This window comes from Simochromis diagramma, unplaced genomic scaffold, assembly GCF_900408965.1.
Source record: "Simochromis diagramma unplaced genomic scaffold, fSimDia1.1 OVJJ01000603.1, whole genome shotgun sequence".
NCBI lineage: Eukaryota > Metazoa > Chordata > Actinopteri > Cichliformes > Cichlidae > Simochromis > Simochromis diagramma.
In genome coordinates this window covers 14,187,425-14,202,583 of record NW_024387414.1, presented here as the reverse complement: position 1 = coordinate 14,202,583, position 15,159 = coordinate 14,187,425, and the positions used below count along the sequence as shown (strand labels likewise).

Genomic DNA, 15,159 nt, shown 5'->3' with positions numbered 1-15,159 from the left:
GCCGCCCCTCCCCAAGCCTGGTTCTACAGGAGGTTTCTTTCTGTTACAAGGACGTTTTTCCTTCCTACTGTTACCAAGTACTTGCTCATAGGGGTTCATCTGATTGTTAGGGTTTTCTATGTTTTTTTTACTTTACAATATTAAGCACCCTGAAGTGACTTTTGGTGTAATTTGATTCTATAGGGACTAGTAGCTGTGTATGATAACAAACCACTTACAAAAAATTCACATAAAACTCACACACACACACACACACACACACACACACACACACACACACACAGCAACTTATTAGTATTTTACTTTATTTATCTTTACATAGAAGTATTATAATTTATTGACCACAAAAAAAAAAAAATCATTAAAACCCACCGTGTCATATTTATATCTCACTATTTACAAGTTAGAAAAAGAAAAAGAAACTTGCAGCTGTGAGTTGTGTGAGCACATTGACCTGCTGTCAGCTGGACGTTCAGCATTTACTTTAGTGTGGAGTGAATTTACTCTCCAGCTTCTCCAGTTTAGCAAAAAGACATTCAAGGCAACTTTTCAAGTAAACTTAGCTCTAAAATGTGGACTAACATGTCGCAATGATGTGAAACTCTAATGTGATTTGAGTAAAATTGTTTTTCCTTCTAAAGTGAAAAAAAAAAATGATAAAGAAGAAACGGGTCCACAATAAACCACCTTGTGTTCAATATACTTAACATAAAGAACACACAGATAAAATCCACCTGAAACACAGGCTACACGCTGCAATGAATAAATAAATGACTCTAAAAGTGACACACAAGATAAGTCACTGCAGATCAATGCCGGATTAATTTCCCCTAAAACTACATCTGCATTAGTGTCACTTATGAGCCACCTCACATCACTGCCTACAAACTGTGAGCTAAATTGATATTTTAGCCAGTTGTCATAGACAGTTTCCAACGATTAATTAGTTCAAAATGGACCAGAGTGTCCAAATGTAACAAACAGCAAGTATGTGTAAGACAGCACTATAACATCTATATTAATGATACGTGATAAATTATTATACCAGTCCTTCATGTTGCTTGTTTTTTCTCACTCACTGAAATATAAAAGGAGTTTAGTAACTAATGCAGACTTGTAATCAGTAATGTTCCCAGCTACTCATTACAAAGGTTAACTGGGCTCTACAGCGACAAATCAAAAGGAGCTGTTTCTGATAGAGAAGCAGGGAATTTGGCCTCAGGACATTTACATGTCTGGGTTAAAAATGAAGGAATATCCTCTCAAACAGAATCTCAGTGAGATGTGAAGAGGGCATTTATGAACCTAATATTTATGCAGGAGCGTCATCGCTTCTGAGTCTGTGTCTTATAAGATTCAGCACTGTAGCTACATGTAGATGGTTACATGTCTATAGAGAACTTAAAGCCAGCCAAGTGCACATCCAGTAAACACCCGGCTGTGCACAGAGGAGACGATTGTGCCACATAGGCAGTTTTAAGCAGCGTCATCTGTGCTCACATGTACACTCACATGTCTAAAGGTGCAATGCCGTTTTCGGCTTTTCCAAATTAAAAGGTTAAACTCTCATCTGCACTGCATAGCTTTCTGAAAACAATATAAGATGATGAAAATGTGGATTTCTGACAGTGAAATAGACGTTTTGATGATACGCAGACCCGCACAGACGCTATTGACTTGACTCCAGTGTCCTTCCTCCTTGAGAGCAGCAGATCTCCAAACATAAAAGTGTCTGCTCAGCAGCCTCAGTCAGCTTTACCCTGCATCTGAACTCATTTGTATTACATTTGACAAACAAAGACAGTAGAGTTCAACAGTTTCAAGGCTGTCAGTTAAATCCTGAACACAAACAGTTACACGAGTGTAACTGGTTTAGACTAAAACTGACAAATGTGCTTACATTAATCAAAATGTATTAAAATAGTGTTCAGTCCTGTTTTACAAGGGTGTAAACACCACATACATATATATAAATATATATATATAGCTGCTCATTTGTTTCATTAGTTCTTTAGACTCTAATATGACAGTAAAAGGCTTCAAGTCTTTATAGAAAAAAAAAAAAAAAAAAACCAGCTGTAGAGAGACAAAAACAAATATACATTTAGCAGAGTTGTAAAAATCAATCTGGACTGTTTTGGTAACTTGACCAAAAAAAAAAGAAAAAAAGAAATCCAGACGCAGACGCAGTGTCACATTTAAATTCTTCAAAATTCCTCCTGAACGTCTGAATGATAGAAAACAGGATTTGAGCTTTTCCCCTAAAACTGTAGTTATAAGTCCTTTCTCTTAATCTCACCTTCTTCAGCATAAGATGAGATATTTTCAAAAAGTACTGAGTGATCCACATGTGATGCTATGTACGGCAGTCTTTTCAGCAACGAGACAGAAAGAAAAGCTTCAGCCTTAAATAAAATTTGATTTTTTCCAGTGGCTTCCCTTCAACTGGAGTTCAAAGGTTATCACAGACACTGACCTCACCTCCCGATTTCTCTATCATTCACGCATCCGTGCTCCCTGTCCTATCAGATAAGTGCTCGCTGCTGCTCTTCCTGTAGAAACGCCTGTTTCTCCATCAGCTTCCTGAATAGTCCTTGCCTGTTTCCTAGCAGCTCAGTGGGCTGGCCACACTCAGCTATGCGCTGCTGGTCCAGCACAGCAACAGCGTCCGCGTTCTTAATCGTAGAGAGACGGTGAGCGATGATCACGACTGTCCTCCCTGTTAAAAGGACGAGAACATCACAAAATAAAATATAAGTGTGGTTACGTATGTGTGACGCAACAGGAAAGGCAGGGAAAGCAAAGCGGGTAAAGTGTACCTTCCATCAGACGCTCCAAAGCCTCCTGGACAAGAAACTCATTCTCAGCATCCAGCGCACTACAGAAAGATGAAGATTAAAATATATTAATATCCATCTTTAAACTAAGTTTCTATCACAGGTTACTTACAATCCGTATTCATGTTCAGATGAGCAAACAATGACAAACAGTTATAATTCTTTAATCATTCCTCCGTCTCTCACCTGGTAGCCTCATCTAAAAGCAGGATCTTTGGATTCTGTGGAAAGAAACCACAAATATGATTAAAAGACACCATTTCACACAAAAAGGAAATCTGGAAAAAGAGTAAAAGATTCTAGTCAAAATAAATCTACTCAAGTTCTTCGGTGAATGCAATGATTCTAGATGCGTAAAACAATTACGGTCTATTTACCTTGAGTAGAGCTCTGGCTATGGCTATCCTCTGCTTCTGACCACCTGACAAACAGACACAAGGTAATTATGTGCACAGTCAGAGTCAAGTTAGTCAACAGCAGCTAAAAACCCCAGAAAGAAATAATGAAATGATGCTCTGATAGCGCGAGCTTTCAAAAAAGAAACCTGCGCCCATTTAAGGAGTTTAAAGTCTAAAGATAGAGCTTCTGAACAGGTAGCATCAAATATTAAAACAAAAATGATTTTGGAGTTTAAATCTATCCATTCATGATGAGAATTTTAAACATGCTTCCTCAGTAATTAAAACAAATTAAATGAGGTCTATTGTGCTCATGTTCAGCTCCATATTTTTACTCTTAAATATTTAATTCATGGCACTAAATATATATTTTTTTAAATTTATCTTATACTGGGAGCATTTAGAGCAGTCTAAGGCACTACAGTGAACTCAGACAGGGAAAGCACAAATAAATGTCTAAGGAATTGGACAAAATTGTTCCCATTTAAGTCTCACAAATAAAACTTTCTGTAGTGTCGGCTCATAAATAGTTGATTTGGTTCCTCACCTGACAGCAGCACTCCTTTCTCCCCCACCACAGTGTCAAAGCCTTCAGGAAACGTCTGGATGAAGTCATAGGCGTTGGCTACTTTGGCTGCTCTGTAGATGTCCTCTGTGGTTACAGCATCTGGATCCGTTGCTCCATAAGCGATATTCTCTCTGATAGAGCAGGAAAAGAGCACCGGCTCCTGCAAGAGGGAGGCGAAAAGTGCAGCAGGGGTGAGAGGTCATGTATTGTAATACATTATGCATTGCTTTTGCCGTATTTAACTTGTGTGGTGTGCGTTATATCTGCTGTATAAAACAAGTTAACCATTAAAAGTATTACCTGGCTAACAGTTCCAATGTGACTTCTGAGCCAGTAAGGATTTAAATCCCTGATGTCATGACCGTCGATGGTGATCACACCTGAACAAAAACATCCATGTCAAATCCACTTTATCAGTAGCTTCAAGTGTTACAGTCACGGCGGAGAGGACAGAACGAGCTCGTTCTCACCAGCATCGGGGTCGTACAGCCTGAGAAGAAGTGAAACCATGGATGATTTCCCAGATCCACTCGCCCCCACCACAGCCATGATGCTACCGGCCGGGACCAAGAGATTCAGATTCTGGAAAATGGGGGCTTCTTTACGTGTCGGGTAGGCAAAAGAGACATCACAGAACTTGAGCTGGCCTTTCAGCTGGTCTGCTGGGAGGATTTTACCTTCTGTGGAGGAGCAGAGGATTTTATTGTATTAAACCAGACAAAGCTTAAAACTCGACTCGAGATTGATTTTAAACAGAAATCGTACATTTAAACACGTAAATGTGAGATGAATGTTTCTGGGAGAGATGTTCGAAATGTTAAATCGACTTGTGTTTTATAGTAGCAACTTGAAACTATCAATAAAACCTCTGAAAATTAATATACAGCGTAAACGCACTTCTATGCAACAAGGTCATACTTTGCTTATAAAAGCATCTGTACCACTTTTTGTGTTTCTGACCTACAGTTTGTTCTGGTTTGAAAAGAGTCTGAAAACTTGCTTTAGGTTATTTATTTCATTAAGGAAAAATGAAAGCAAAATGCTAAACGTGTCAGGATTTGCATTTCTGACGCTTCTCCATCTGAGAAGTTTTACTGTACTTGAAGCTCAGTTGTGGCCTGTAAATAAATTAGGGACCTGTGTTTTCAGTTCATACAACAGTGAGAGAAACATTAGCACAACTAGGCAGGTTGCTACAATTTGTTTGCTCCAGTTTGCCCCAGAATTTAAAGCACACCTGACAACAGGAGCCGTTTAGCTCAAATTCGAGGAGCAGACCTGGTAGTCGGATCAGTTCGATGTTAGATTAAGTTGCCGCCACAAACAAAACCACTCGAGAGTTCTGTGGCCAGGCTAAGATCACGTACTCAGGTTTCAGAGCAGTTATTGCTCAGCTCCCCAAACAAACCAGAGACCCATTAAATTGATCGTCCCTCCTCCCCGCTCTCCTGCTGGCCTGCACTTCGTTAACCATCTCAACTCCTCTCTTTCCACGCACACACGGTAAGACCTCCCCATGGCCACTCATAGGGAACCAATGTAATTAAGTAATAGATAAACAATATAAACAATTAAGTTCCTGTTTTTCCACTATCGCCATTGGGTCCACAATGAGGATAAAATTAAAAAAAAAAAAGAGACATTTTCTTTATGATTTATAATTACAGCACAGTCTGGGCTATGAACTACCAGAGCCTTTTGCACTTCTTTACACTGACAGAAAGGAGAGTTTCACTGGTCTGTATGTGGCATCGCTGGTGTAATGGACCTGGTCCAAGACTCACTTGAACTTGACTTTAGAGGTAAAATGTGCTCAGGCATTATACAAATACACTTTGAGTGAGTAGTAGTACAACATAACACGCGCAGGTATAAATCAGAATAATAAAATGTTGCATGTACTGACCATTTAGAGGAAACTCAGGCTTTCTGTCCAGCAGCTCCCAGAGCCTGGCCCCGGCTCCAAAACCCTTCATCAGCTCAGAGTAGAACGAACTCAGACCTGCAAGTAAAACACAAAACCAGCGTGCTGTCAGCAACTGCACATCCACATGCTACATACACTGGTATGCATGTATGAATATGTACATCTTACCTGCGATACTGATGCCCACCCAAAAGGTGTACATGAGGAAGGATGAGAGCTCTCCCACAGTCATGTGCTGGCTGGCCATCAGAAGGCCTCCTTTGTAGAGCACCGACAGGATCATCATGTTACCACTCAGACCAGTCTGAAATACACACACACGCACACACACACCGATCACACGTTATCTAATTAACATAACATTTGGGACCACTGCTCCTCAATTACACTGATAATCATCTATTAGGGAACCAGCACAACGAGCTAAATGTTGAGTTTTCTCACCAGTCTCTGTCTTAATGCCTGTTACAAATATTGCACATTTATCTGGTGCCTCACAACAAACAAACTCATCAGCCCTGCAATAAAAGGTAACACACAGTGCATGTTTATTGTTGACAGTGCATCACATGGTGTTGATTAAATGTTTTATATATGATCACGTTCATAAAAGAAGGAGAGTAATCCAAGCTATGAAAAGAGAAGACATGTGCAGGTTTTATAGACTACGTAACTGTTTAAAAGCTATAACGCTGGACATGCTGCGTTGCGCTTTATTTAACTTTTAATGCACACAGGCTGGTTTAAATATTCTCCGTCGTTGTATGGAGAACTGAATCAAACGGCAACTATGGTGCAACACCTCCTTGATTGTGACAAGCTCAAACTATGGGGGCAAAAAGCAGAAGCTTGAGTGCAACACCTCATTTGCTAACATATTTGATTTGCATCACTGAAAGGACACAAACGTACTCACCACTCCAAAGAAACCAGCCCGCATCACAGCCTCCTTCTTAGCCAGGCCGAGGACGTGGTCAGTCTTCTGTGTGTATTTGTCGACTTCTGACAGCTCCTTACCGAAAGCTCTGACTGTCCGCATGTTGCTGATTCGCTCCTCTGCCAACTACACACGAACGTGATTTTATTAGGACTTCACTGATTGAAAATCAAATTATCAACAAGCAAATTTACTCTGTCTGCCTATTTAATTAAGTTACCTAAGGAAGTAAAGCACATATGACATGTACACAAAACTAAGGATCTACTGCACAACACTCTGTTATACTGACTGCCTTCAAAGCCACTTTGAATTACATTCACCACACTTAGTAAACTATTTAAGCTATGCACTATAGTCATATATTTACATGGCTCTATATTGTAGTTTATCTTTATTATACATTTTCAACTTATTTTTACTTTTATTGTATCTTTTTATTATTTAACCTATCAAATTATTGTTATATTTAATAATATTTATTTTGTGAAGAATTGAAAACTTTATTTGTAGGACTTACATGGGATCTATTTTGAAACACTGGGTAACTACCCTTAAAAACCAAAACACTGAATCATAACAATAATCCTAGTAATATAAATTCAAGCTGTTTATCCCAGATGCGGTGTCGGTCTGTTTGCGTACCTGTGTGGCTTGTGCGAGTGCGTCCTGTGTGCGCTTGGAGATTGAGCGAAGGTATCTGCCATAGATGACAGCAAGACCGGCCATAGGAGGAACAATCAGCAACACAAAGCTCGCAAGACTGGGCGAGACGTAGAACTAGAAGAAGAGAGAAAGAAGCGAAAACAGGAGTTCTGGTGAAGGAAGTTCATAGAAAATAGTTTCACAGTAACAACACAGCTGATGACCTTTAAGAGTTTGATAAAGATGCAAAACATGAAAGAATATATTTACTCATTTACCATCCTAGTCACGATAATACTCCACACCAAACATCAAGGGCCAATACACAATCTACACCAACCACAAGAAGACAGAGTGTTATTTTATTTTGGCGTTGTTTCAGTATTACTACTGAAAAGTTTAATCGAGTTAATCAGCAACATTAAAACCTCAGTTATAGCTCACTTGACAAGGAAGAAAATCTTTTCTTCTTCAAATAGTAAAAGTTAAACTTGTGTTAAAATTTTAAAAAGTTGCCGGTTTCGCTCTGATCTGATTGAATCCACTGTAGAAGCCACTGTGCAGAAATCTGGGTGCATTTTTGTTGTTAAGCGTGAAAGCATTTAAATCAGTGAGGTCACAGTAACACATCACAAGACTTAGACAGCTAATGGAGCTACTGTGATCTGTGATACTGTGATCCACCCAGTTTAACAGCTGATTACAGTAATTACTTCCATTCATTTCCTTGACCATTTACAAAAAGTGGAAATACATTTACTTCCTTACAAGAAGTAAAAATACCTTGTGTTGATCATAAACACGTGTCATGTTTTCTTTTCTTTAAAGGGGGAGAGGTTAAACCATGAAGAAAATCTTATAAAGTATGAAAATGGGTAGAATGAACTATTGATAAACCAGTTTATTAAAAGGCCAGTAAGCAAGCAACAATTTAGCAACCTCTCTGTCAAAACTCTACATGATTTATATTCACATATACACATTTTGTGACTTTAGTAATGAGCATTGTTTGTCAGAGACGTGGCAGCTCCTCACACTCATTTCCTCATGCTAATAATTATTTTGGTAAACCTGCTGTACAACAGTTTTATAGTCTAACAATAGCATTGTGACCACAAGCACGCAGCAGAGAATGAGAAGCTGCAGATCAGACACAGAAAAAATAATAATAAGACACTTCCTTGTAGTGAAAAAACAAAAGCACACATGCTCTGCTCCAGTGCTGCTCGATGACTAAAACACAGAGCTTTAATGTAAGAGAGAGCGTGAGAGATATACAAGGAAGGTTTTTGTTTTTTTAACAGGAACTACATGACATTTCCAACAATTCTTTGCTTCCAGAAGTCACACGGATAAGAGCAAAATACTTCACTGCTGTGTGTGTGCCTTTTCAAAAGGCTCATTCTGAGGAGGATAATTATCTTTGTGGCTCCAGGACATTGACTTTATAATATTTATGTCCATAGTAATCATTACACAGTTATTTAATCAGCAATTTTTTATGCTTCCTCCCTCATTCACAGGGTTTTTCCAGGTTCCCAGCTGGTCTTCATGTAGACGTACAGTATTTTTTATATTATATAAAATACACTTTAGCATTTTTCTGTTGTCTTTGGACACTTTATGACAAAAAATATTAATGACTGAGCAACTTAAAACCTATTTTTAAAACATCACATTGTGATTTTCCTTTGGTGGAAGCCCAACTGTTTTACGTATTATTCTTTTATACACCACTGGATTTGGTGCGTGCACTAGTGGCATATAAAACCTGACTTATAAATCATGTACAGATCTATGGATCAAGGTTCAGCTGAAAGTGTGGGATATTTTAAGAAGAGAAGATAAACTAGAGGATAATTTACAAATACATGCTGAGGTTAAGCCTAATGAAATGGATCAAGTTTGAGGAAGGTCTGTCACCGTGAAAAACAGGACTTTTTCAGATATTTGAACACACCATTAGACACAGACTAGATCTTAATGCCCCAATATTGAAAATATTCCTTGATGCTTACCAAAGTGATTCAACTAAGGGCAACATCTCTAAAATTTATTTTAAAAAAAGCGTTTGACCAAATAATTAAATAAATATATTCACACCATGGAATCATTAAAGAGAAATGCAGGGAAAAAAGAAGCAATTTCTTAATATCAAATGAGAACTGGTTGAATGTATTAAATTTTAGTGGAAATATACATATTCTCGGATAGTGAAAGAATTTGAATTGGCATATTTAATTTGTTTGTTTATCCCACGACAACAGAAAGCCCATTTTGCAGGAGGAGATTCTAAACGTGGCTGTGTGGGTTCCAGGAAACCAATCACTGGCATATATTCTGGGAATGTCGGCTGATGAGGCCCTATGAGGCAGACATTCACTAATTCACTTCTCACAAAGGGCTGAAACACATACTGAACACTCATCTACCTTTGCAGCTCTCCTCCGATACACTCTAATGAATACATATTTGATATTCTGCCTGCAAAAAAAAAAAAGCACTCACTAAAGACATTGGTTGCTCCCTAAAGCACCCACAATTCATGAGTGGATAGATATATTATATCATCAATTCGAAGTCGCTCTGAAAATTCTTCATAACTTTGTGTGTGCACTTCATCTCTCCCAGAATAGATTACATGAGACTTTCATATTTCTGTAAAAGCCAACAGAAGATATGAGATCGTACTGGCTCCGAATTTGCATTTATGAATATCAACTGCAAATAAAGAATTCAAACAAACAAACAAACAAACAAAAAACAATAATAGAGGGTTCAGATATGACCTGAGGGACAAGAGCAACACACTCGGAGGGGATGTACTCACCATCATGCTGACACCAGCAGCTGCCTGGGCAACGGCTCTCAGCCCATCTGACAAGTTGTCTGTGATTGAGCGGCCCACCACGGCCGTGTCAGCAGAGAGACGGTTTATAAGCTCGCCAGTCCTATTCTTGTCAAAGAATGCCACTTCCTGTCTGAGAATGGAGGAGAAGACGGAGGCACGGAGATTACGAACAATCTGTTGCCCTGCAGAGAGATGGGAAACATGATCAGAGAGGGAGAAAGCAACTGCTGCTGTGCAAAATTACATGCACTTGGCCATGCCAGAAAAACGTCTGGTTCACACTTGATTATGTTCGGGTAAGTATTTGGCCAATTGTAAATTAAATGTTCACAGGTGTTATTAATTAACTAAAGAGATAGAATAACATTTTGGGAGATTCATGTCCCTCATTCATGTCCATCCATCCATTGAGAGGTTGGGTAAATCCTGTAACACACATGCTCACATCTACAGCCAATTTAGATTTCCAAGTATGAAAAGAAGCCACACAGCCTCAACCAGACAGGAAGTTGGGACGTCCTGCTCTTCATCCCACCCCCCAACACTCCAATGTTACTCTTGGCTGAGAAAGAAAAAGAAGCAGAGACTCCAGGAAGTCTCTGTGCTGGGATAATGGCTGGCAAAAGTAACTACAGCTTCTAAGTTTTCCATAAAACCACCTCTTTGTAGTTGTGACATTTATGTTTTTGAATAAATAAACAGGGCAAGACACGAGGCTCTCTGTGGTAACACAACCACATCAAAGCCATCAGGTCACACTGTAAGACTGACCTTTAGATCCAACTCTTTGCAAACAATCTCTTAAATAAATAATTCCTTAAATGGTTGTTTGGATTATTTCCCTGAACTATGAAGATTTAAGCACAGACCATGAGGAGAGAGCTCAAATTTAACTGTAGTCTCAGCTGTCCAGTGTTTTTAATTTTTTAATAGTTACCCAATTAAGTGCCTTCGTTTACGTCAGGTGAGTAAATCTCACCTGAGGACTGCATGAGGTAGACTCTGGCGGCATTACACGCTCCACCACACAGAAACACCCCCGCCAGCATGATACACAGCGACGTCAACGAGGCCACCATCGTCTCGGCGTCTGATGCACTGGCGTAAATGGTGTCAATCACTCTGCCCAGGAAGAAGGGAGCTGACATCGTTACTGCACTGGAGACAGTCAGGAAGCCTATAGCAGCTGTGGTGGATAAAACAACAAAAAGAGAGAAAAATCAGAACCAAAGCAAAAATGTGACATTTTAAATATGCGTGAAAAATAAAAACCCAGGGCTAGAAATTATTAAACAAAGTCTTATCTTCTTCTTTGAAAGAGTTATACCAACACAACTACTATGTTTTTCTAATGTCACAGATAGTTTAAACAGAGCAAAGAGGAGCAAGAAAGGTTTATAGTAGGCAATGAATACCATTTGACTTCAACATGTACAGCTGCAGTCTCGACATGAGATCAGATGAGGTTAATGTAAGCCAGAGATACTAAAGAATTGTGAACCCTAAAGAAATGCAACCCTAACCTAAAAGAAAATACAATGAGCACTTTGTAAAGTACAGTGAGGTGACCGGTTGTGACTGATTACAAAAAACATGGTAAAAGTGTAGACACTGTTTCACTTCAACTGATTGTTACGCTTGCATGCACATGACATGAGGGTTGGGAAACAGGAGGACTTACGAAAACCTTATAAAACTACAAATAAACTTCCACAGAAACAGGAAGTAACCTCTTGTTTAATGTGTGAGGTCAGCTTTGGCAAGCAGAAATAGATTTGTGATTTTATTTTTTGTAATATTTGTGCCATCATCAATTTTTTTTATTAATCCTTTATTTATCCAGGTAAAAATCTCATTGAGATTAAAAATCTCATTTCCAAGAGAGACCTGGCATCATGGCAACAAAAGTCAAAAGTCAATCCAGAGAACAGAAGAAATTAAGTGTGCCAGAACACCATCAGCTCTGAAACTTAACCCGACACGCAAAAACCTCCAGGGGAGCTTGAAGGTTTTCAGACCAATAATAATAATAATAATAATAATAATAATCCACAGCTATTTACACAACATAAGCGGGGTTTTCCAGGCTTAAAATGGACCTAAGGGTGTCAGCTATGCACATAAGCGTGAATGAGTTGTGTATAGTTAGGATAGTAAGTCTATATTGCCTTGGTTAATAGACATCTGTCCATTTTCTGACATTGCTGCCCATTTTGTGAACAAAACTGAAATTTAAACTGAGCAGAAGGCTAACACGTTTTTTGTGGGCATCGGGAAAAAAAGAAGTAAAGGATCAACTTTCATAATGCTGTAAATATCCTAAAGATAACTGATAAAGTGTGTCAGCAGATAGAAACACTATCAGCCGGGCACCAAAATGATTGTTTACCACGCTTTAGGACTCTGCAGCACATGTCACAGAGTAGCATCACAGCTCACAGACTAGAGTGTGGGGTTTGTCATGCATATAATGTATTTGGCTCACAACTTAACTAAAAAAATGAACCGATTCCACAGTAACACATTTACTTTGGGCACCTGTTTTATTTGAAGTCTTTCCTACTGTTCAAGCCTACTATTCTTTTAAATCCCTAGCACTGCTTTTTTAAGTTTAAAAATACATTCACGTCATGTCAGGTTTAAAATAATTATTAAAAAAAAATGTAAATGATTGTAAATCACCTACAGCAGTCCACATTTTGCGAGTCAGTGATATTTAAATTATAAATGCAAAATCAACGTATATTTCCCACAAAAGGGAGTATCAGACACCGTTTTCATTTCAAATTACAATAAAAGTGACACCTTGTTTTTATTAAGGTTAAAGCACTTTAAAAATAAGAAATGCTTTTTACTCTGTCAGTGAAACACCTAAAGTTAATGATCCAGTTATGTTGTTGATGGTTTTTGTTAATGGCTACACCTTAAGGTAAAAGGTCACATAAAGTTTACCTGCCAGTCTCCCTCTCTCCGGGTGAGCCAGTCTCAAAATCCTTTTAACATCCTCCAGGGGGACCGTGGTGGGGGCCTGGCTTCTTTCTGTGTCCGCCTGGGTCTTCACTGATCCGGCAGGTGAGGGTGTAGAGGCCGCTGAAGAGCTAGCAAAGGCAACAGGTGTGCGAGCGAGAGTCCGGCTGTGTGCGCAGAGCACAGGGACACCCGTGAAGGGGCTGCGCGGTAGGACCGTAATGTAGGGCCTGGGAGCCCACACAGGGAATGCCAGGGTCGGATGGAGTGAGGATTTGAGCCCGGATGACTGTCTCGTCCTCCGGAGGGCAGCTGAGAAGGTCGGACGATGCTCCAGCCATAACAACCTAGAATGCATTAGCTTCAACCTGGATAGATGCACTTTGTGTGTGCAGCCTGGCACGCGTATTAAAAGACACATCGTCCTATTTCACAGCTATTTACCAGATAATATATGATACTTGATGATTTCGTCAAAAAATAAAAATAAATCTCTTTGTATTGCTTTCTCCGGACTCAGTCTTTGAGGGTGTCGATGTGTTTCTGGTTCAGTAAGTCCACCAGGAGAAACATTTTTGGACATCCAGCCGGTCTGCCAACACACCGTGTCCTCCCGTACAGCTTGTAACCGCTACATTGTCGCTTTTAGACCGTTGCTGTCAATTTTATCTGTTCCTGACAGCCACCTTTTACCCACTTTATCTCTTATCACCGAACAGCTACCAACACCCCGCCTGTCGCTCTCATCTGCCGCTAAAAGTCCGTTTGGCAGGCGGGTGAAGTGAAAACACCAGCTGCCAAACACTGACCAACAGAAAGTCCGCTGGAAAGGATAGACCTACTTTAACGAAGAGGATAAAAGATATAAACAGGAAAGGTGACCCTGATTTGTCTCGCGTACCCACGATACCTCTTCCAACTCAACGCCGACTTCAATGGCTGACGATATAAACTTTCCCAGACATAACCAAACAATCCCAGATCACTCGCACATGGTGGCTCATAAATCTCATCTCATAAATTCACCCTTTATAGAACATAGATGTATAAAAAAAATTGTTGTTTTTTTAAAGAGACATTTTACTATTCTGTGAATATGTTTCATCTTGTCAAAAATAAGAGGTCATTTTAATTTTGAAGGCAGCAACAGGTTTCAATAATCTGGGATAGAACCGTGTTTATCACTGTGTAGCATCCCCTCTTCTTTTAACAACCATCTGTAAACCTCTGGTAACAGGAGACCCACTGCTGTACTTCTGGGAGCAGAATACTGTCCTATTCTTGTCTGATAGAGGGTTCTACCTGCTTAAAAGTCCTTTTTTGCTGTATTCTTCATTTCATGATGCTCCAAATGTTTTCAGTTGGTGAAAAGTCTGGACTGAAGGCAGGGCACTGCAGCACCTGTACTATTCTACTATGAAGCCAAACTGCTGCAGTAGGCAGTTTAGCATAGTATTTGCTGAAATATGCCAGTTTACTTAGTGACACCTCCACCTCGTCCATTTCCTCTCGTACCCACATTTTCCAGTACAAATTAATTTCCCTCCCATTCTCTTCTAGGCAATAATATAGTGGGGGGTGCTTTGTATAGTAAATCTGACTGACTGTCAGAACTGAGATTATGTAAAACAAAACTTTTCTTTCTGTGAGATTGTTCACCATAGTAACATGATTATTGCTGTCATATCTGCTTTGTATGGGTAAAACAGTCCTCTCTCGTGTGCTTTCTGGTAAATTGCATCATTTTCATTTTCTCCAGAGAAAAAAGGAATCACCACATAGCTGCCCACATCTGTATCTGCCTATTTCCTGTAATTTATTTGAAACCTGCTGCAGGCTCCCTTCCTCTCTTCCAGGTGGCTGTGTTGTCAGTGAAAACTGATTTATCTATGTCCTCTGATACCTGATCAAATATATCATTAGTCATGATTAGAACGAGCAGTGGGTTGATTAAATTACCCTGAGCTATTCCAGCCAAGTCCTTGATTTATGCTCATCTTTTTAATTGATTTTTTTTCACAGCAAAACA

The 15,159-nt window shown here is 39.4% G+C and overlaps 1 protein-coding gene across 1 annotated transcript; it reads right to left on the bottom strand.

Moving 5' to 3' along the window:
• Positions 1-288: 288 nt before the first annotated feature.
• abcb10 (ATP-binding cassette, sub-family B (MDR/TAP), member 10) lies at positions 289-14,174 on the bottom strand. The gene is made up of 14 exons (XM_040011689.1): positions 13,116-14,174; positions 11,143-11,349; positions 10,143-10,345; positions 7,313-7,447; positions 6,647-6,793; positions 5,899-6,034; positions 5,710-5,805; positions 4,274-4,483; positions 4,104-4,183; positions 3,783-3,963; positions 3,215-3,258; positions 3,024-3,058; positions 2,820-2,878; positions 289-2,719 (listed from the first exon to the last, which is right to left on the bottom strand). The coding sequence occupies exons 1-14, from the start codon at positions 13,549-13,551 to the stop codon at positions 2,526-2,528; spliced, it is 2,163 nt and encodes a 720-aa protein (XP_039867623.1). The 5' UTR covers positions 13,552-14,174; the 3' UTR covers positions 289-2,525.
• Positions 14,175-15,159: the final 985 nt, after the last annotated feature.